At 37.8% G+C, this 23454-nt stretch overlaps 1 protein-coding gene across 6 annotated transcripts in view; it reads left to right on the top strand.

Annotated features, from left to right (window-relative positions):
- Nucleotides 1-23454, top strand: part of APBB2 (amyloid beta precursor protein binding family B member 2) — a 374634-nt gene that overhangs the window by 176045 nt on the left and 175135 nt on the right. For 3 of the 6 annotated variants that reach the window (XM_051964457.1, XM_051964460.1, XM_051964458.1), the window contains 2 exons: nt 3800-3862; nt 4506-5324. In XM_051964457.1, the coding sequence (XP_051820417.1) occupies nt 3800-3862; nt 4506-5324 (882 nt within the window). The remainder of the gene's footprint in view (nt 1-3799; nt 3863-4505; nt 5325-23454) is intronic. The other 3 variants (XM_051964459.1, XM_051964461.1, XM_051964462.1) reach the window with 1 other exon arrangement.

Here is a 23454-nt window from a genome sequence, read left to right as displayed (position 1 = left end):
TCTCCATTTGAGCTAAAAACAGACTAAATGTAACCCAGATTTCACATGTATGGTGCTGAAAGGCAAATCCAGAGCAACTTGGGCTTATCTATTTTTATACTTATCTGTCAAAGAGGTGGTGATTGAGGTGTTCAGTACCTCTTTTATAAGTTATCAAAGGGAATTCTGGGATTTTTAAAAGTGATTGGTAGTGGTAGTTGTCCTATGTACTCAGGACCAAAACTACATCACTATATTAATCAAGTTGCAATGTGTCCAACTGTGGCTGATCAGACCAATATGACCTTAGAATGCTCTGTCACAGGTTGGATAAAAATCATCTCATAAACCTTTGGGGTAGCTTCTCTAATTTTACACATTTCACATTTTGGGGGGATTAATGCTTTTAAAAATCTTAGGACAAGGACTAAATGAGGAAGTACAATTCCAGAATTTTATAAATATTCTTTTCAAGAACAATTTTGTATCCATTTAGGATTGAATTACAAGTAAATCACCAATTTTTAAGAAACTTTTTTTTTCAAACATCATTAATTTTTGTGAAGAGTAAAAAATAAAATTGTCAGATTTTAATATTTCAGCAGTTGAAACTGTGGCTTCCTAATCTATAATAACCTATTATCAGGTTATTCTGTTCAAACATTTAATGAGAGTAAAAAAAATTTTTATTATTCGTAGATTTTTTTGTTTGTTTCAGACACTAATACCAAATATTGTCAAGATTAGAGGTTGGTAATCCTAACTATATTTTATCTATATCACTAAGAGTATCTAAATATCTAAATACATTTTATGCATAATTACTCCAGACTCTATATTCTCTTTTCTAACCTTTAGTCTGTCTTTTACCAAAAAATCATCCCATATCTCTTCAAATAGATCACTGCTTTTATCATGTAGGTTCCTGTCAATGTGGGATTATAATCCCATTGCTTGAACAACAGCTGGAGCTACATGAAATCAATCAAAAAGTATTTATTAAGCACTTATTATGTGCTAGATATTGGGCCAAATGCTAGGGATACCAAGGAAAGAGCAAAGTCAGATCATGTTCTCAAGGAGTTTGCAATTAGTTGGGAAATTCAAGATAAAAATTAGCATATACAAAGCAAATGCAGCACAGATAGTTAAATGGTCAAGTTTTTTTATGAGATAGGATTATTTAAGTTTTCTATTTTCTCTTCTGTTAATGTGGACAGTTTATATCTTAGTAAATGTTCATCCATTTAATTTAGATTGTCAATTTTGCTGGCATGTAATTGGGCAAAATAATTCCTAATAATAGCTTTGATTTCATATTCATTGGTGGTACATTATATTTGATACTAGTAATTTGGTTTTCTCCTTTCTTTTTTAAGTTACATTAACCTTGGTTTACCTATATTATTTGTTTTTCCATAAATCTAATTGCCACTTTTATTTATTACTTGATTGATTTTTTTTTTAAACTAAGTTTATTCATCTATCCCATTTCTTTCAGGATTTTCATTTTGGTTTTTAATTGGGACTTTTTAATTCATTCTTTTTTTTTTAGTAGTTTGACCAATTCATTGGTTTGCTCTTTGTGTTTTTGATTGATGTGTTTACAGATAGAATTTTCCCCCTAAATATTGCTTTGACTTCATCTCACAAATTTTGGAATGTCTCATTGTTGTCATTTTTTAAAGTGAAATTGTCTGTTTCTGTGATTTGCTCTTTGATCCACTTATTCATTAGGATTAAATTATTTAGTTTACAATTAATTTTTAATTTATGCTTCTGCAGTCCTTTATTGAATATGATTTTTATACCATTTTGATCTGGAAAAGGTGTAACTAACATTTCTGGGTTTTTTGCATTTGTTTTTTAATGACCTAATACACAGTTTTTTTGAAGGTGCCATGCATATTTGAGGAAAAGGTATTTTCCTTTCTATTCCCATTCAGTTTTCTCCTGAAGTAGATCATATCTAATTTTTCAGATATTCTAATCATCTCTTTAACTTATTTATTTTATGGTTAGATTTATCTTGCTCTGAGACAGGAAAATTGAGGTCCTACATTAGTATAGTTTTACTATCTATTTCCTCCTATAATTCATTTAACTTTTCTTTAATAATATAGATTCTATGCCATTTAATACATATTTAGTATTGTTTTATTTCACTATCTATGGTTTCTTTAGGGAGCTCAAGTGTCCCTGCTTATCCCTTTTAATTAAATTAATCCTTTAATTTAATCCTAATTAATTGAATTACCTTTAAATTGGTAATTTCTGCTTTTGCTTTGCCTAAGGGTATGATTTTTTGCCCCGTCTTTTATTTCAGCTAGAGTATAATAGATTCTGCGTTAGCCCCTTATTTAACTCTGTATGTGTCTTGTTTCAATATGTTTCTTGTAAATGAGAGATGGATTCTAGTTTTAAATCCATTCTACTGTGTCCATTTTATGGGGGAGTTGATGCCATTTACATTCATGATTGCTAGCTGTGTATTTCCCTCCATTCTGCTTTTTCTTTAATTTTTCTCTTTTTTGTATCTTGTCCCTCTTTCAAAGATTGTTTTGCTTCTGATCAATGTCTTTTTATTTGTCTTTCCTTTTATCACATCTTCCCTTCTTTTCCCATTCCTTTCCCCTCATACTTCCCTGTTGAGTGAGATTTCCAATTCAGTGTGTGCGTTCTCTCTTTGAAGCAATTTAGATGTGATATTCAAACATCACCTTCCCTGATCCTAAGCATTTTTGTCTTCATTGTAAAAGCTTTTCCTTACACACCTCTTTTATGTGAAATATTCTTCCTTATTCTTATTCTGCCTTCCCTTTTTTTCCCATTGGTATCCCTCTTTTTTCATTTATCATTTTTAAATATTGTCACAGCATAATTAATTCAAACCTATGCTCTCTTTCTATGTAGAATCTTTCTAATTATCCAAATGTAGTGATAAAGTCCTTTTAAGTTACATATATCATCTTATTATACGGAAAGGTAAAATAGTTTAGCTTTTTTTTTTTTTGAACTTCATAGTGAGCTCTAATTTTTCTAAATGTTCCTCTCGCCTGCTTTTCCCTCCCCCCTCCCCAAGACAGCAAGCAAGCAAATAGATATAGCCTATACATGTATGATCATGTCAAACATATTTCCACATTAGTCATGTTATAAAAATAAGCAGAACAAAGAGGGGAAAATCACAAGAAGAATAAAAAAATTAGTGCAAATAATAATATGCTTAAGTCTGCATATGGTGTTTGTAACTGTAGTAGAGCCTAAACGCTCTTTACTCTTAAGGACCATGCATTTCAGTAAGACCTTAACATCCACTGGATGAAATTCAAGATTGATGTTCTTTGGAATAGATGTCCCAGCTTGAGAACAAGCAAAATCTTCCTCAGAATGGCAGTAGGAGACCAAAATTGCATCTGCCTACACAGGGAAAATTCCATGCACACTTTTTCATGCCTTTCTGCTTCTGTTTTGCCCGAGGAAAGGAAAGAGCAGTCCAGTCTCTCACAGGTATTTCAGGAATGCCAAGGCTTCATTCTGTTTCTGCTTTCCAGTTAGTGGGAGCAATCTAAAGAAATATTCACAATGGATCAGATAAGAATATAATAAGAAAAGTAATTCCCAACAAGCTGCAGAAAGCTGGCTATTTGCTAATTCTTCAATAGCCTATTTTCTTCTCTCCTATCCTTGTAAAACACATAGAATAAATCTCAGAAAGCTTGAGCCATATTTGAGATAAATGCAGCTGTCAAGTTGTTTCTTAGGAGTTCTGAGGGGGCATATGATGCCGGCAAACAGCTGAGTCTGTATTTCATTTCAGGAGTATATTCAAATTCTGTTTGGGGAGCTACCATATCATCCATAGCCAAGGACACAATACATGGTATGATTAGTGTGTGTCTATGTATGTATGTGTGTGTGTGTGTGTGTGTGTGTTTACTCCCAATAAATTTAATCAGTTACTTCAAAATAGATCTGAATACAAGAATAATGTCCAGGTCAGATATATAAACAAAAATATACTAATAAAGAACTCTGTGAGACATTACTTCTCACTCATTCATCAGGTCCTTCCTAGGCAGAGTTGAGAAAATTGCTGATTCTATCATTGAGTAATGACCTCTCGGGCTAATTAGAAAATAGAGTTTCTTGCCAATTTTCTTATACCCTGGAGCATCAGAAGAAATTTCCCTTAAAGGTGAGCAGCAGTTTTCCAGATTATAAAGAGGGGTTTTATTGTCTCGGGGAAAATGCTTAAAATGAAAGAGCAACGTTTGGTATTTGATTGAGATAACAGTGTCTAAGTAGCCTTGTGTAAATCCCCTATTTCTTTGTGTAAATTGAATTGACGTAGAAATTCTCTAACTCGGATCCACCTGAAATGTGAACGGTAGGGGAGGAGGACGCCAGTGTGCCAGGCAGAATCAGGGTACATCTTTTAAGGAAGCCTCGTCCTTGCGAGTTAGCCTAGGGAGACGCTTGCTCGCTGAGCCCTCACCGACGTCCCTTCTCCTTTTCTTTCCCAGTTGACTCCGGCGCAGACACCTTGGCAGTGTTTATGGCCAGCAGCAACACCACGGACGTTGTGAATAGAAACAGCCCGGCCACCCCACCGAACACCCTTAATCTCCGCTCCTCCCATAACGAACTGTTGAATGCCGAAATAAAACACGGCGAAACCAAGAACAGCACCCCCCCCAAATGCAGGAAAAAGTATGCGCTGACTAACATCCAGGCGGCCATGGGGCTCGCGGATCCCGCCGCCCAGCCCCTCCTGGGGAGCGGCTCCGCCAACAGCAAGCTGGTGAAGAACGGCGAGAACCAGCTCCGGAAGGCGGCCGAGCAGCAGGGGCCCCAGGACCCCAACAAAAATGGCTCCCCCTCGGCCGTCATAAACATAACTTCTGAGAAGTTGGAGGGCAAAGAGCCCGGCCCCCGCGACTCCTCGGGCTGCGAAATCCTCCCGGCCCGGCCCAGGCGGACCAAGAGCTTCCTGAATTACTATGCAGACCTGGAGACCTCCGCCCGCGAGCTGGAGCAGAACCTGGGCAACGGCCACGCGGGGAGGGAGGAGAAATCTGCCGGGAGTCCGGGCCAGGCCGCCCCCCTGATTGGGAACGGGGACGTGCTGCCAAGGAAGCCAAGTAAGCCCCAGGCCAGTCCGGAGGACGGCCAGGTAGCCACGGTGTCCTCCAGCCCCGAGACCAAGAAGGATCACCCCAAGACAGGGGCCAAGACTGACTGTGCGCTCCACCGCATCCAGAACCTGGCCCCCAGCGACGAGGAGTCGAGCTGGACCACGTTGTCCCAGGACAGCGCTTCCCCCAGCTCCCCAGACGAAACAGGTACCGGGAGGGGGGGGGGGTCGCGTGGTAGAGTAACTCCGCTCGGATGGAGAAACGTACTTCTGCTTTTCCGCAGCTGAAATTAGACGAGATGATTGGTGTATAAAGCGAGGGACAATCAATCAATATATTTATTTATAAAGCAAGGTATAACAAACAAATAAAGCAAGAGTGCAATAACACCTTTATGCTCCCGTCTGACGGAGAAACGCACTTCTGCTTTTAGCAGCTGAAATTAGATGAGATGATTGTGTATAAAGCGAGGGACAATCAGTCAATCAATATATTTATTTATAAAGCAAGGTATAACAAACAAACAAACAAACAAATAAAGCAAGAGTGCAATAACACCTTCATGCTCCCCTCGGACGGAGAAACGCACTTCTGCTTTTAGCAGCTGAAATTAGATGAGATGATTGGTGTATAAAGTGAGGGACAATCAATCAATATATTTATTTATAAAGCAAGGTATAATAAACAAACAAACAAATAAATAAAGCAAGAGTGCAATAACACCGTTATGTTCCCAGATTCACAGAGAAACTCACTTCTCACTTTTACTCAGCTGAAATTAGATGAAATGATTGGTGTTTATTTTATTTATTTTTTTTAAATAACTTTTTATTGACAGAACCCATGCCAGGGTAATTTTTTACAGCCTTGCATTCACTTCTGTTGGGATTTTTCCCCTCCCTCCCTCCACCCCCTCCCCTAGATGGCAAGCAGTCCTTTACATGTTGAATAGGTTACAATATGTCCTAGATACAATATATATGTGCAGAACCAAACAGTTCTCTTGTTGCACAGGGAGAATTGGATTCAGAAGGTAGAAATAACCCGGGAGGAAAAACAAAAATGCAAGCAGTTTATATTCATTTCCCAGTGTTCTTTCTTTGGGTGTAGCTGCTTCTGTCCATCTTTGATCTGAATTAGCTCTCTTCATCGAAGAGATCCACTTCCATCAGAATACATCCTCAAACAGTATCGTTGTTGAGGTATAGAATGATCTCCTGGTTCTGCTCGTTTCACTTAGCATCAGTTCATGTAAGTCTCGCCAGTCCTCTCTGTATTCATCCTGCTGGTCGTTCCTTACAGAACAATAATATTCCATAACATTCATATACCACAATTTACTCAACCATTCTCCAATTAATGGGCATCCTTTCATTTTCCAGCTTCTAGCCACTACAAACAGGGTTGCCACAAACATTTTGGCACATACAGGTCCCTTTCCTTTCTTAGTAATGATTGGTGTTTAAAGCAAGATGCGATAGATAAAGATATTTGTTTATAAAGCAAGGCACAACGAATAAATAAATAAATAAAACAAGAGTACAGTAATACCTTTATGCTCCCAGTCTCACAGAGAAACTCACTTCTCACTTTTAGGCAGTTGAAATTAGATGAAATGATTGGTATTTAAAGCAAGGTTGTGTAGTCTTTAGGCTAGCATTAGTTATTTGGTGTGTTTGTGGAAGAAACAGGTCCTCAAACACAAAGTAGAGAGCAAAACCTTAATTTTATATTTGTGATGGTTTAGATGGGACCTGAGCTGGAGTTTATCTTGGTGCCATCCATGAAAGGAGGGGTTTTTGCTAAATATTCTAATAAGACACATAGAACTAGGAGGGAAATCTGTAACTTGTTTATGAGAACAGACTGTTGTAAAATCCTTCAGAAAGTTGCTTTAATGTTTAGTACACTAATGAGTCAATTTCAAACTATTTTATTCCTTCAGGACTACTTTGAAGTACTTCTAATGAACTCTTGTCATTCTTAGACTTGCTGGACCAATTCTAATTACACTACTTTAAAGCAATATGATCCCATTTATACTTAATAATTTAGATTTTAAAATGAATTTTACATGGTTCTTCCCAATATTTAGTTTAGAATGGTGAGAGTTTTACCGTTTATGAGTAAGGTAGCAAAATTGTACATAGAAGGAAGTATCCTGGCCCGGGTGGGTACTCTCTTCAGATTCTTATCTTTTTAAGAACTGATCATAGAATCTAGCAATTCAGAGAGGAGGCTCATTCAGATATTTAAGGGATACATTTTTTTTAAATCTATTGTTATTTTATTCTTTTTAAAAATTGATTTAGCATTTTATTGTCCTCCATTACATGTAAAAACAATTTCTAACATTCATTTTTAAAACTTTGAATTCCAAATTCTCCCCCATTCTCCCTCCTTATCCTGCCTCATTGAGAAGGCAAACAATTGTATCTAGGTTATATATGTGTAATCATGCAAAACATTTTCATATTGTCATGTTTTGAAAGAAAACAGACGCAAAAAAAATCAAGAAAAAGAAAATTTAAAAAATGTTTCAAATTGTATTCAGATACCATCAATTCTTTTTCTGGGAATTGATAGTATTTTTTTTATCATAAGTCCTTCTAGGTTGTCTTGGATCATAGTATTGTGAAGAATAGCAAAGTCATTCAGAACCGATCATCTTATAATATTGCTGTTACTTTGTACACTGCACATGTCACTTTGTACCAGCTTCTGGCTTTGCAGGTTTTTCATTCCTTATAATACAACAGTATTTCATCATAATCACATACCACAATTTGTTCAGCCATTCTACAGTTGATATGTATTCCCTTAATTTCTAATTCTTTCCATCCAGAAAAAAGCTGCTATAAATATTTTTGTACATATAGACTCTTTTCCTTTTTGTTTTTTATTTCTTTGGGGATATAGATGTAATAATAATATTGCTAGGTCAAAGGGTATGCATGTTTTAATAGCTCTTTGGGGCATAGTTCTAAATTGCTCTACAGAATGATTCAATCAGTTCACAATTCCACCAACAGAGCATTAACATGTCATTTCTCACATATCCCTTCCACCATTTATTTTCCTCTTCCATCATGTTAGCCAATCTAATAGGTGTGAGGTAATACCTCAGAATTGTTTTAATTTGCATTTCTCCAATCAGTAGTGACCTAGAGTATTTTCTCTTGTAGCTATAGTTAGCCTTGATTATTTCCCCTTCATTATAAAAGCTTTTTCTTGTCTCTTTTAAGTGAGAAAATTTACCCTATTCCACCTCTCCTTTTTCCTTTCTCCCAGTGCATTCCTCTCTCACATTTTTATTTTATTTTTTTAGATACCATATTCAACTCATACCTGTACTTTCTGTTTTCCTTTTAACTGCCCAAATAATGAGAAAATTCTCATGAACTACAAGTATTATCTTCCCCTGTAGGAACGTAGAGTTTAACTTTATTAAGCCCTTTATGATTTCTCTTTTCTCTTTACCTTTTCCTGCTTCTTATGAGAATAGTATTTGAAAGTCAATTTTCAGTTCAGCTCTATTTTCATCAATGATGCTTAAAATTTTACTGAATGTTCACTTTTTTCCTCTGAAGGATTATATTCACTTTTGCTAGATAGTTGATTCTTGATTGTAATACTAGCTCCCATGCCCCTTGGTATATCGTATTTCAAGACTTCCAAACCTTTTAGATAGAAGCTGCTAAATATTGTTATCCTGACTGTGACTCCATGATGCTTGCAGTGTTTGCTCCTTAACCTGAAACCTCTAGCATTTGGCTGTAATATTCGTAGGACTTTGCATTTGGGGATCTCTTTCAGGAGGTGATCAGTGGATTCTCTGTTTTTTGCCCTCTGGTTCTAGAATATCAGGGTAGTTTTCCTTGATGATTTCTTGAAAAATGATGTCTAGGCTCTTCTTTTTAGGTAGTCTAATAATGTTTTAAATTATCTCCCCTATCTATTTTTCCATTTTTCAGGTCAGTTGTTTTTCCAATGTAATATTTTATGTTATCTTTTTTTGGTTTTGTTTTATTGTTTCTTGATTTCTCATGAGCTCATTAGCTTCCTTTGCTCAATTCTGATTTTTAAGCAGTTATTTTCTTCAGTGAACTTTTGTATCTTCATTTCTATTTGGTCAATTCTACTTTTTTAAGAAGTTTTTTTCCTTTGGTGAATATTTGTGTTTTTTTATCCATTTGGCCAATTCTACTTTTTAAGGCATTCTTCTCTTCATTGTTTTTTGTACCTCTTTTACTATTTGGCCTAGTCTGTTTTTTAAGATTTTACTTTCTTTAGCAATTTTTTGTCTCCTTTACCAAGCTGTTGACTTATTTTTCATGATTTTCTTCCACCATTCTTATTTCTCTTCCCAATTTTTCCTCTATCTCTCTTACTTGATTTTCAGAGTCCTTTTTGAGCTCTCCTATGGCTTGAGACCAATTCAAATTTTTTTGCTGGTTTTGGATGCAGAAGTTTTTGCTGTATTATCATCTGAGTGTATGATTTAATCTTTTATGTCACCATAGTAACTTTTCTATAGTCATAATTTTTTCCTGTTATTTCCTCATTTTCCCAGACTATTTCTTTATTAAAATAGGGCTTTGCTTCCAGGGTGGAGAGCATACCGTCTCAATCTCCAGGGGTTTTGTGCAGCTGTTTTCATATATACTTCTAGGGACCTGTAAATTTTCAGTTCTTCCAATATGGTTTGATTTAAGGAGAAATGTATCTACTACTCTATCCTCTGATCTATGAGCAACCACAAGCACTCTTGTCTAACCTGTGATGAGAGTCTGTGCTCCATTATGGCAGCCAGCTGTTGTGTTAGTCTTCCTCCTCACTCTCACCCTTGTGCAACAGAACTTTTCTGCTGACCTTTTAGTTGTCTTCGGATGGAAAATTATTTCACTCGTCCTTTTGTAGGTTTGGCTTCTCCAGGAATTACTTTATGGCATTAGTTACAATTAGTATTTAGAGGAAGATCATACAAGTTGCTGACTTTTCTCTGTCATTTTGGCCAATGGGTACATTTAAAATATCAAGTAATAGGTGGAAAACACTCGTGGTTTGTAACATAAATCATCCTTAATGAATTTTTTGTGATCATTTAATTGATCCATCATTTCTAACTCTTTATGACCCTGTGGACCAATTGTCTGAGTATTTTCTTGGCAACTCTACTAGAAGGGACAGTCGGACAGTCAGAGATTAAGGGACTTGCCCAGGCTCACCTAGCTAGGAAGTGTTTGAGACTGGATTTGAACTCAGGGAGATGAACCCAGTGCTCTGTCCACTATACTACCAGCTGCTTGTTCTTAATGAATAATTCTTTTAAAATGATATTTTCAGGCACACAGTGCATACTGTGCCACAAGAGTGTTTAGATCTTCTTTTTGAAAATCATTTTTACACTGACTTTTGTCAGTGGCCAACTTAGAAGAGATATCGTATGCCCTAGGCTCATCCATTGCAAGTTACAAAGCATAGCAGGGGAGATTGATTATTCTTTCCTCCAGCTTTTTCATCACTTTTTTTTTTTTTACCCATTATGCATTTAATGCATTATATTTTTCTGATGCTTGTTTTAGGTAGTTTATATTGGATCATTGAACGATAGAAGATGAAAATTGGAGGCCTTTGATTCAGCAGGAAGAGAAATCACTGGATTGGCTCCATGAATCCCAGCTTCTAGTCCAGGGCTTCTTTTTATCTGTGATCTTGAGCAAGTCGTTTAATTTTCAGACTTCTCATTAGCCCACCTGCCAAATGAGGGAAGGGTTGGACTAGATAATTTTGCCTTCCTTTTTTCAGTCTAGAAAGATAATGTCTGGTGGATAGAGAGCTGGCTTTGGGGTTTGGAAGATCGGAGTTCAAGTCCTCCCTTGCAAGTCAGTCTCAGTCCTGTAGGCAACTTTCTAATAAAATAAGTTACAGGTTGTGTCTGGTTACTGTGAGTATCCCTTAAGATTCTGCTCTGAGCTCCATTCTTTTCTCCATCTATAGTGTTTTTCTTGGTGACCTTATTGGTTCATGATATTTAATTATCACTTATGCAAATGATTCTCAGTGCTACTTATCTAACCTTCACCTCTCTGACCTTCAGGCTTAGATCTCCAAAATGCTGTTGGACATCTTCACTTGGCATCCCATAGTCTTTTCCCCCATTTTCCCTTTTTACCCATTACTTCTGATAGATCATCACCTTCCTAGTCACTGTGTGTGTCCTTCCCGACTCCTTACTCTCTTCTACTCCCCTGCCAGTCTTTTTCTACGTTCTGTAGTTCCTTACTTTCATAGCATCGCTCGTATACTCCCTCTGTCCCGTGACACGGCATCACCTTGGGGAGAGCCTTTGTCTCCTCCTGCCTTCACTATGGCAACAGCCTGCTTGGTCTCCCTTCCTCCAGTCTCTCCCCACTCCAGTCCATCCACTTAGCTGTCAAAATGATCTTTCTAAAGATCAGACAAGTCTAACCACTTCAACCCCATGTTCAGTAAACTTCCCGTTATCTCCAGCATTAAATGTAAAGTCTTCTGTTTGGTTCTAGAAACCATTCATAACGCCTTCCTTTCCAGGCTCCATAAATCCATGGACACTGGTTCCTTGCTGCTTTAATGGGACCCTCTGCCTTTTGACTCTGGGCTTGCCTCCATTCCCAGAATGCTCCCCCTCCTCAATTCCCTTGAGCCTCAGTCCAAACCCCACACTCTGCAAGAAGCCACCAGTGGTAAAGTCTTCCCTCTGAGATGTCCCATCACCCCATACACATCATGTAGGTGGAGTTGTCTGCATCTTTAGACTGTGAGCTCCTTGCCTGCAGGGACTGATCTTTTTGCTTTTCCTTTTTTTACCTTTCTTTGTATTCCCAGTGCTTAGGAGAGTGTCTGTCACTAGTAGACAGTTAATGCTTGTGGAGTTACTTGGTGAATTGCAGAGAAGTTACTTACCAGGTTTGGTAGAAGAAATTTCCTTATCTGAGAGTATATACCAATGAAATCGCATGATAATTATTCCTGTTCCAAAAATCTATGATTTTAAGAAATAGTAGTTGTAAAATGGTAAATGTACTGAGAGCTTCAGAACTGATAGAGGGAGGAAGGGAAAGAGAGAAAAAAAAGCAAGGGGGAAGAAAAAGAAAGAGGAGGGGGGAAAGAAACAGAGGTAGAGAGACAGACAGACGGAGAGACAGACAGGCGGAGACACAGACAGGCGGAGACACAGACAGGCGGAGACACAGACAGGCGGAGAGACAGACAGGCGGAGACACACACAGACAGACACAGACAGACAGAGACACAGACTACAGACGACAGAGACACAGACTACAGACGACAGAGACACAGACACACAGAGATAGAGACCTACACAGAGACAGACAGAGAGAGAGACACAGACGACAGACACAGACACACAGAGACAGAGACCTACACAAAGACAGATAGACAGACACAGAGAAATAGACACAGAGAGACAGAGACAGAGAATGTGTAAATATGTGTGTGTGTGTGTGTGTGTGTGTGTGTGTGTGTGTGTGTCCCCTAAACACTTATTTGTATCATTTTGCTATGAGGGTGATGGCTTGCCAGAGACACACCAGGCTGTTCTAGTAATAGCATAGAATGCATCAGATAAAAAGTTGTTGATTAGACTTAGGGGTGGTTTGTGTTTCAGCTTGACTGTTGGACATTTGTCCTGTGATCCCATTTGAAGTCGCCGCAAATTCCAGAGAAATCTGGTCCGTGGTTTGAGGTTACAGAGAGATTATTCTAAATCTGCCTTCATTCAGTGAACATTAATTGGTACATAATAGACCTTCATAGATATTAGCCGTTAATTACAATTATTATGATGTTGAGTGTCTTTGTTATGCAAAGGTGCCGAGTGCTAGGAGAGATCTAACTGTGATACACTCTGTAGTTCCCAGTCTCAGGAAGCTTCTATTCCTGTAGTTCAGGAATTCTCAACCTGGGTTTGCAAAACTAAAAGCATTTTTTGATAACTATATTTCAATATATTTTCTTTTCTTTGTAATTCTATGTATTTTACCAGACCATCAACAGTCTCCATAATGTAAAAAAAGATTTAAGAATCTCTGCTTAGATATGTAAAATGAACCCAAGTAATCTAACTCATAGAAATAGAGTTTGAGTGCCTAGGGAAGTTCAAGCAGAATGGTGGAGCTTTGAGGAAGGGAGAAGTCTCTTCTACCTGAGGGCTTCATGGATCATTGCTTAAGAGCACAGAGACCTTAGAAGTATTCTGGTCCAAAGCCTGGTTTTACAGGTGAAGAAACGGAGGCCCAGGGAGGTCCAAGGTTTGGTTATCACGAGTCAGGATTTGAAGTCGGGTTAGTTCAATAGGCAGAGGCGGCTTTGTTGCAGGTATGGGTATTAAGCCCATAGGGTCGGTGAGCCGGATGAACGAATGGAGACAGTGCTAGCGTTCTGGGGAAGTGCGAAGACAGACTTCCTTAGGAAGTAAAAAAGCACAGACACATCCGAGCGATATAAAGATATAAAATAGACGCCCACTGTGTTCGTTTTCACTGAAGAGACATTGGGTTCCACTTTCGTAAACACAGCCCGCCGGCGAGCCAGCTGGTGACGGGGAGGAGAACCAGCCAAACCTGGGGTCCTTGGCGGGTGAGCTTTCGCTTGGGCTCCCCAGATGATCCCCTTATTGAGAAGGTCACGGGGCTTCCTAAGGATGGAGCTGGATGCTTCCTGGTGGTGTCCCTCCTGTGATTTCCCCATTTTGTCACGACTTGCTGTGACATGGACACTAGTGCCCCCAGATTAATTACAAGTGTGCAAACTCTCTGGGCTGCCGAGACATGCAGACTTTTTGTCTCTTCCCTCTTAGAATTTCTGTTCTAGTTCTAAGAGTAGGCTAGAACCAGACCCACATAACTGCAGTCAATATTACTGCATTAAATGCATTAAGCTACCGGGTGCCACAGTGGTAGGAGTCCTAAGTTCAAATCTGCCCCCAGATACTTTCTAGCTGTGTGTCCCCGGACCAGTCACTTAACTTCATTTCTCATCTTTAAAATGGGGAAAATATAGGACATCCCCACGTTGTGGGGAGTAAATGAGAAAATATTTGTGAAACATGTTGTAGACCTTAAAGCACTCAGTGAATGCTGGCTATTAGTGAAGTACATCTTGCTGCCCTTTGTTCTCGCAGAGAACCAGAATGACTTCACTGAGTCCAGTTACAGCGCGTCCGACTGGCTGATCAGGCCAATAGGAGCTCGGGATGCTCTGCCCCAGGTCGCACACAAAGGGTCCCTGTGGATATTAGGGGCGGCTTCTGTAACTTTGCACATCTCGTGTTTCTTCCAAACTACTTCTAGTCTCCTTTGCCCCTTTTGTGGGGGTACACCACTGTGGGCAGTCCTGTGCCTTGTCTCCCATGTTATACAATCAATCCTAAAGTCTCTTTTAGGAGAGACCTCGAGGTAACCCATGGTACCGCTCCGTTGTCATGTGGAGAAATGTGTAAAATATCTTGGATTTTACTTGACTAGACTGACCATCTTTAGTGTTGTTGGGAAATGTAAAGAGCCTCACATTGATTTATACGAGAGAATCATTTCCCTTGTAAATGCTTGTAATTCATTATTCTTGTCTAGCTGGATGAAGAACCTGTAAATTTCATATAATGGAATATGTTAGCACATCAGCGGAAAGAGAAGTAAAAACAACGTGTATTATAAATGAAATCTAGATGGAAGAAAACTTTGAATTTCCTAATGAGTTACTGGGGCCATCGAATTCATTTCCAGATGGCCAGGAGATGATGATGATGAACCTTTTCATCCTCAGCTCCATTGGTCCTCAGAAGGAAGACATTGCCTTTTGCTAGGAAGCTTTTGTAGACTAGGAGAATTAGATGGGAATTCTGTCCTCACCTCACTTTCCACAACTAACTGGTTGGTTTTAGGTTATCAAAAGATTAAGAGAAACCCTTCCCTTGTCTGACATGAATGAATGGCACATTTATGGGAGAACAGCAACAGCAGATGGGCAAGCATCTATAAGTTGTCATATGAATCGTTGCTAATCACCCTTATTGATCAGATCACTGATCGATTGAATTATTGCAGTTTGCTCAATTACAATCAGAAAATTAATGCAGTTACCAACTTATTTGATCTAGCAGTAGGATCAGAGGATTTCAAGAATTCAGAAACTTTAAAGGTCTTCTGGTCCAAGTTCCAATTTTTTACAAGTAAGGAAACTGAGGCTCAACAAAACTGAATGATTTTTCTAAGATCAGAATTAGATGGAAATGATCTGAAATCTTGCTTCAGGTATTTACTAGCTGTATCACAAGTCATTTAGTCTCTCTGTGACTCAATTTCTTTATCTGTAAATTGGGAAAAAGTAATAGCACCTCCCTCCCTCCTTCTCAGGGGTGTTGGGGCAGCTAAGTGCCACAGTGTTTGGAGTAAAGAAAAGCTGAGTTCAGATCCAGACACTTACTAGCTGGTTGTCCCAAGACAATGTCTTCCTTTTTCAGGACCAAACTTCACTAAGGACTCTTCATCTCCTGGCCATCCCAAGGTGAATTCTGTGGCTCCTGCACTGCATTTTAAGGGAAACTTAAAATTTAAAGGTTTTTTTGAATCTCAATTTCATTTATAATACAAGTTGTTTTTACTTTCATCTGTTTCGACTGATATGCTAATGTATTCTGTTATATGAAATTTATAAGCTCTTTGTCCAGCTGGACAGGAATAATGAATTACAAACATCCTACTACTAGATTATTTGACTCAGTTCCTCATCTGTAAAATGAACTGGAAATGGGAAGGAAATGGCCAATCTCTCCAATACTCTAGCCAAAAAAGCCCCAGAAAGGGTATGGATACATTTAAACAACTTGACAATAGCAGGATTATTGTGGAAATCAAAAAGTTAATATATGTAAAGCACTTTGCAAACCTAATTGTTAGCTGTTATTACCTGGGGGATCCTTGAGCAGTAGTAAATTCTCTTTAAAAAAATCTCAATGCACAAATTTTCTTATTTGTAAAATAGGATTAATCCTTATCATTGTTAGGGTCAGATAATTATGCAAAAAGTGCTTTGTAACCTTAAAGCTATTTTGTGAACTATTAATGATAACAGTAACAGTAGTATGTATAGTAGATAAGGAGTTAGCTTTTGAACCAGAGAGCTCAGAGTTCAGATTTTGTCTTTGCCCATACACTGTCTATGTGATCCAGGATAAATCCTTTCACCCCTTTCTTTAGGCAACTGGAGGATTATATATTGTAGAGAACTTTGCATCCTGTATTTATGGGAAGTTTCCTCATCAGGGCATTCAGAAACTATAATCAACTCAGAAATCCAATCCTACCCTTCAAAAAAAATATACAATTGCTATCAGGGCTTCTTAAACTTTTTCCACTTAGAACCCCTTTCACCTGAGAAATTTTTACTGAGTCTTGGTATATAGGTCCATAAAATAGGTATACAAGTCAAACATTTACTGGTCATAAATCATAATTTCATGACCTCCATGTTCAGCTATGTAACTTCATGTGGGATCATGGCCTACCGTTTAAGAAGCTTTGATCTATATGGTCAGTAGAATGCTCTGCATTTTTAGTCTGTAATTGTGTTAACACTTTGAATTTTTTTTTCCTAATTAGTATTCTCTACTCTAAAAAAGGGGGGGGGGGCTCACCATGGAATAATTATAGAGCCTTTCTTTAAAAATTCCTTTCCCGTTCCCTTTGATATTGGGCAAACTTGCTAATGTGCCCTGCAGAATTTATTTTAATCTCCAGAGTGCTCTTGTAGAATCATTTGCCTTCATGCCATCACAGTGGATAGTTCCCTGACATGACAGAAGGAGTTGAAGAAGACAGATGTGATAGGTCCTTAAAATAGCTCTCGTACACAGTGTACTTGTGTGATACAAGATGGGCTATTTTCTCAAATGAATTTTTATACCTTAAGGGTAGGATGCAGAGTGTGCTGCTTTAAAAAAAAAAAATGGCACCCTATGAGAACATGGAGGTGGTATTATTTTGCTGAATTAATATTACCTCTTGGAGAACTCCAGATATATATATATCATAAGCAGTCACCAGGTAGCCATAAAAATCTCTGCTAAAATACAAACAACAACAATAACTTTGTGTTTATTTTATAAAAGAAATGTTTCAAGTTCTTTTTTCCATGTTAGGGAATAAACCATAGAACAGCAGAAACTGGCTTCCTTCTCAAAGAATTTTTGGTATATTAAAAATAAATAAATTTAAACACAGGTGTTGAATTCAACAAACATTTATTAAGTCCCGCTGTGTGCAAGATTAAAGTAATTTAGTTCATGCTCCCAAGTTGTTCCCACTAGTTTTGAATGGTTCAACTAGAAATAAGTCCCGACTCCTAGCAGGCACACGCATCACATGTCACCATGCCCCCCCCTTTTTTTTAAATCAAGGAGAGCAAAGTAAGAATCAACAAGTAATTTAATGCTATCAATGGAAACGTTTATTGGCTTGCTCAAATTCAGAATTGAAAAGGGACTTTGCTTGTAATGGCTGTCTTTGGATTAAACATTTTGAGAGGAAATATGTTCTTTGAACTCATAGAAGATAATATATCAGCTATCAACTTTCAGAGCTGCTCCTGGTACAATTATCTTTTTAAATATTGAAGGCTTTCATTATCAGCTGCTTGCTGCTTCTCATTATCTTGACAAAAAAAAAAACTGGTGTAGGACATGTTGCTTGAATTAAGAAGCATATGTAAGTAATAAATGAAAAATCCAAAGAGATGGAGGGCAGTGCAGGCAATTGCCAGATATAAACTACACGTAATATGGACAGTTATCCATTCCATATTGTGACTTTTTCAGTATCTCACCGGTTAGCGGAAGAAGTTAAATGGGAAGATTGGGGGAGTTTAGTGGAAGCCACAGAGTCCGGCAGATGAGGCAGAAAAAGTTTTAGAAACTCAGAAATGCATAAAATGTGTGTAGAGTGTTGTAGGACATGAACGTGTTTTATATTTTCATGCCATAACCATTCAGCCTTCTCTGATCAGCGAGAGAACCAAAACTTTGTAGGACCGCTGGGATGCCTTGCCACTAACTCCATGAAGTGGAAGGGATGATTCTACCGGGTTTCCCCCCAAAGCCTTTTAAGCTTTAAAAGCTTAGAATTGCCCTCTGACTAAGCAGAATCCCGGCCTTATGCCCCATCACCCTTCTTCCGCATCCCTCATTGACTGGCAACAAGCCTTCAATTTGCTCAGTCCATTTTCCCTCCCTTTGAATGATGTCACGACAAAGATCCCAATAAAACTCTTATCGAGGTGCAATGCTGAGCCTTGATTCCGCTTTGAAGAGAAGTCACCACTTTAGCAAAAGCAGCGAAGGTGGTCCAAGTGTCCCGCCTCTCTCTGAGGCTCACTGCAGCTCCAGCCGTCTCTTGGGGAGAGCATTTTCTCATTCTTCCCTGAGAGAAGGGCCTCTTTCCTCCATCACTTTAAATTTGTTTTATAGATAATTTTGGCATTTGGTAATGTAGCTGAGAGGGAGGAGGGTCTCATGTTTCCTGTGATAAAATTGAGGCTTTTGGAGGACACGGACTCATTAAATTTTGGTTTTGTATCCACAACATTGATCGTAGTACCATTTAGAAAAAAAAAAAAAAAAGTGTGTGTGTGTGTGTGTGTGTGTGTGTGTGTGTGTGTGTATCCCTACTAATACTATTGTTGTTGTTATCATTCCTATAATTCAAATGAGGAAATTCATACTCAGAAGTAACATGACTTACTGATAATGACTTACTATCACTGTCAAATGTTGTACTTAAACTCAGGTCTTCTTGCTCTTCTCTAAAACTTTTACATGAAAATTCCATTTTCCTTCACTTTTGCATACACATCATCCCCCAACATGGACTCCTATGTTATAATGAAATATCAACCAAACTTCCTCTCGCTGCCTTTCCCTCCCTTCCTTCCTCCCTTCCTCCCTCCTTTCCTCCCGTTCTCCCTTCCTCCCTTTCTTTCTTCCTCCCTCCCTTCCTTCCTTCCTCCTTTCCTCCCTCCCTCCTTCCCTCCCTCCTTTCCTCCTTTCTTTCCTCCTTTCCTTCCTCCCTTCCCTCTTCCCTTCCTTTCTCCCTTCCTTCTTTCCTTTCTCTTACTCTCTTTGTTTTTGTCTCTGACTTTCTGTCTCTCCTCTCTCTTTCTCTCTTCTCTCTCTCATATAGCCATGACTGGATATAAAGCATTCACTGAGAGACCTAATCCCAGTCCTGACTGACATGGAAGCTTTAATCCGTATTTTAATTTTAATCAATTTGCCCTTTATAGTCAGCCTACTGGATGTGCTATGCGGGATTACCATATAGGGTGTCAGACTTAGCATGGAGCTCTCCTGCAGTTCAGAACTCCAGCATCAGCCCCACTTGGAGCAGGAGCTCCAGGCCTGTACCACCAAACTCAGCCATTCATTCACATTTTAAAAAACATTTATTATGTGCAAACCATTGAACTAGGAGCTACAAGGTTTATTAATAAAATCACTGCTTTCAAAGAACTTGTAGCCTAGTTTTTTTAAAGACATATTACAACAAATAAATAGAATACAAGATAATTTATGATAAGTACTTTTAGAGGAAGCCAGCCATGTTACTGAAATGTTCTGGGAGTTTAACAAATGGAGAAATCAGAAATAAGGGAAGGCTTCATGAAGGAAGTAACATCTGGAATTTTGAAATTTGGGTAAAATTTCACCAAGTAACAATATAGTGGGAGGTTATAAGTAAGAGAAAGAACATGGGAAAGTCTGGACATGGGGAATGGTCTAGTTTTGCTGAGATTCAGATTATATGGCTACAGAAGCAGATGATCCTCTTGTGTCATTCCCTCTGGGTGGATAAAGAAGCAACATCGTTGAATATGAAGGAGGATGTGATATGGGGTATCTATGGAATTCCTTATTCCTGGTTGTCTGAGATCAGCTCAATTATTTAAACTTTTCCAATTAAGAAAAAGAAGTCATTATCTAAAAACTTTCTACTCTTTTCCATCAGTGATATGACTTAAAGAATGATCTAAAGTGAGGGCTTTGAATCCATTATATATCAGTAACGATCTTGGTCATAAACTTCAAGTCAGCTTATATTTGAATTATTTTATAATCTACCAAAGATTCGTGTATTACTTTTTTTTCTTTTTGAAATTCTAGATTCTGACACGTAAAATAGAAGTTTAATTTTTAAAAGCTTTAACTAGAAGGAAGGAATGATTTCACTATTAAAGTAATATATTATTCATTCCATCTGAGCATTCATGTTTCATTTATGATAGTTTAGTTTTCATTAGTTTTATTCGTGAACATTTCATTTGAGAATATCAAAGATACTGTTTTACTTGCTTTTGAAAGGAACATTCTTTAGCTTTTTTTTCCTCTTAAATAAGAATTGAAGAATAAAAGTACCTCTTCTTAAAGAGCTCCTTGTCATTAAGCCAAAATCTTACATAGGGCAGAGGCAATAGGGGTGGAGGGAAGGGTAAGATAGGGATGGCTATTTTCTTATTTGTTCAGACAGGGCAAAATTGTTATTTGTACAGTTTTACTTGGAACAGATTTTAATCCTGTGTGCTTTTTTTATACCAAGGAACATTCTGACCAGTTCGGTTGCAAATGTTTCACGATGGAGACAGATATTCCAGTCCTTAGTCTCCTCTCTTTTTCCTATATTTAAAAGGGAAGTATTGATAGAAAATTGTCCTGGCTTCTTGTTTCTTAGCATCCTTCATGTAAAAATACCAAAAGGCAGAGAACTGAGTCTTCTTGTTTCAGGTGGTCACAGAAAGGAATTTACTTTTAATCTGTAGAGGCCATTTAGAATGTTTCATACTCTACTTAGTTATGATTGATAATTAAAAAAAAACATCAAATTTGAGAGTTGGGTTTAAACCTCCTGCTCTTGTTCCTGAAGTTACCATAAGTATGGCTTGGGATGCTATCCTTCTTTCAATTTAGTTCAAAAACAAAGACTTTTCCATGGCCTGCAAATATTTTAAATTGTCGTGTGGGAGAAGAGGTCAACAGAATATACAGATTTATTTCCAGCACCATACTCGGAGTTCTTGTCCTTTTTTTGCATGCCATAGACCCTTTGGGTTGCCTGGGGAAACCTATGGACCCATTTTTAGAATAAAATTTAAGAATGAAATTCAGTTCCTCCTGGCAAATTGGGTTGATTAGAGTACGAGCCTGGAGTGTTTTACTGCCAGATGCCATTCTGGATTCAAGAAGTAGGAGGAGCAGAATGTACCTCCTTGACCAGAGGTGATACAATAGTCAGTGTTAAGACTAGTTCAGAGAACAAAGGGCAGAAGAAGGTTCCTCCTAAAATTAATAAAGAATTAAACAGGGGGAGAAACGTCAAAAGAAGGTATATCTCATCAGGATCCTCCTTCTACCCTTGAATACCACTGGGAATTTTAGATGTGAGCCTAAGACAGAGCTTCTTTTTCTTCTTTTTCTTTTTTCTTCTCATAAACCATTTTTGCCCAAGAAATTGTTTTTATTGACGGGTATGTATGTATGTTAAAAAGGTATAAAAATCAGACATTATGGGTAATAAAGCATAATTTCACAAACTCTACAGTAAGAATTCATATGGGATTGTGACCCACAGTTTAAGAAGCTGGGATCTAGAACACTGAGAGATTTGATGACTCACAGAGGCAAGATTTGAAGCTCATTGTTCCTGTCACATTGTTTCTCCTCATCACTGACAGTTAATAACTAATAACCATCCAAATTCAGACAGAGCTATCTTGGAAGTTAGTGTTGCTAGGGGCTTCCAAGCAGAGTCTTGAAATTTTTGGAAATGAATAGAATCTCTACAAAACTAATGATAGTTTAAAATTATCTTTCAGGAGAAGATTGTCTAAGCTATAGTAAAACTTAAAACAATTCAAAATAATTAAGTAGAACAACATTAATTTTTGGAAACATTTTTATTTTCTCCAGTCATATGTAAGACGATTTTTTACATGTTTTTAAAATTTTGAGTTCCAAATCCTCTCCCTTCCTCCTCTCTTCCCATTAATAAGGCACCTTTGAAGTTATGCAAAACATTTCCATAAAAGTCACATTGAGAAAGAACATATAGATCTCCCCCCCAAAAAAAACAAGAAAAATAAAGTAAAAAAAAAAAAGAAAAATTAATTTTTAAAAGAATCATCATAAGAGATTTTTTATTAGTGCATGGAAATAGGCAGCAAGACTCTGAAATGTGCATTTATATTTTTATCCTCAGCAACATGTAACATAGGAGTTAGCTGTTTTTGTTTTTTTTTTTAATCTGAAAAGTCTTATAAAGTTTGGTGTTTGGCTAGAGTTCATTTATATTAAATGTTTATCACTGAAATTTCTTTCAAATTGATCTTTTAATATAGAATTACTAGATTATAATTCAGAGATAAGTTGTTCATTTGTCCTTGTAACTCCAGCCAGGTCCTTTTTTCCAATGCAACGACATACTGCTGTGCTGCTCCAGAGCAGTCTAATTCAGAATGTGAACCTAATGATCTCTCCATCAGTGCATGCAGATGAGATCCGGTCATTAAAAAGCATTTATGATAGGTGGGTTACCACACTCTTGTGGGAGGGGGAAGAGAAATAGGAGATTTCCAATAGAAGACAGGCTGGGCGACTTGTTTCACAGCTCCCCAATGTGGGACCTTATTTCCTTTTCTTCTTCCTCATCCTATTTATTGCATGACCACATCTGCAGACTTACTCTCTACAGTCTCCACGTACGATTTGTTTTGTCTTTCACTCAGCTGCCATTTTGACTTCCTACTCTCATCTAAAGGGGAAGCAAGTGGTTTTCAGCTCCAAATCAACGGGGTGCCATCTTTGCCGGCTTCAGCAAGGAGCCCATTACAAGCTAAATGTAGAGCAAAATGGATACTTAGATGATTCTACCCTACTGAATCTTTTTCCATGGGTCTCACAAGGATAAGGCCATTTTCCTGTATGGAATAGCAATCGTTATTGAGTGAATTAACAGGCCAGGGAATTAGTGAAAGTCTGAGCAGTTTGAAAGAAATGCAATTTTTTGACTTAATCACATACAACTATTGACAAATAAGGGGTCCCTTGGAGCCCACCTTAATGAATACATAATGACAGGTATAAGTTTATTCAATAAGCAATGCTTCTAAAAGGTTTTGAAAATAATTTCTGATCTCAAATAAACTAGATAGAGAACTTCCTACTCCCAACCACCATAATTTAGCTTTTACTGTTTGCTAAACATAGCCTTTTCTTGTAGAGCAAACAAAATAA

This window comes from Antechinus flavipes, chromosome 6, assembly GCF_016432865.1.
Source record: "Antechinus flavipes isolate AdamAnt ecotype Samford, QLD, Australia chromosome 6, AdamAnt_v2, whole genome shotgun sequence".
NCBI classification, from domain to species: Eukaryota; Metazoa; Chordata; class Mammalia; order Dasyuromorphia; family Dasyuridae; genus Antechinus; species Antechinus flavipes.
The sequence above is the reverse complement of the archived record's forward strand: the minus strand, read 5'-3'. Positions and strand labels throughout refer to the sequence as shown.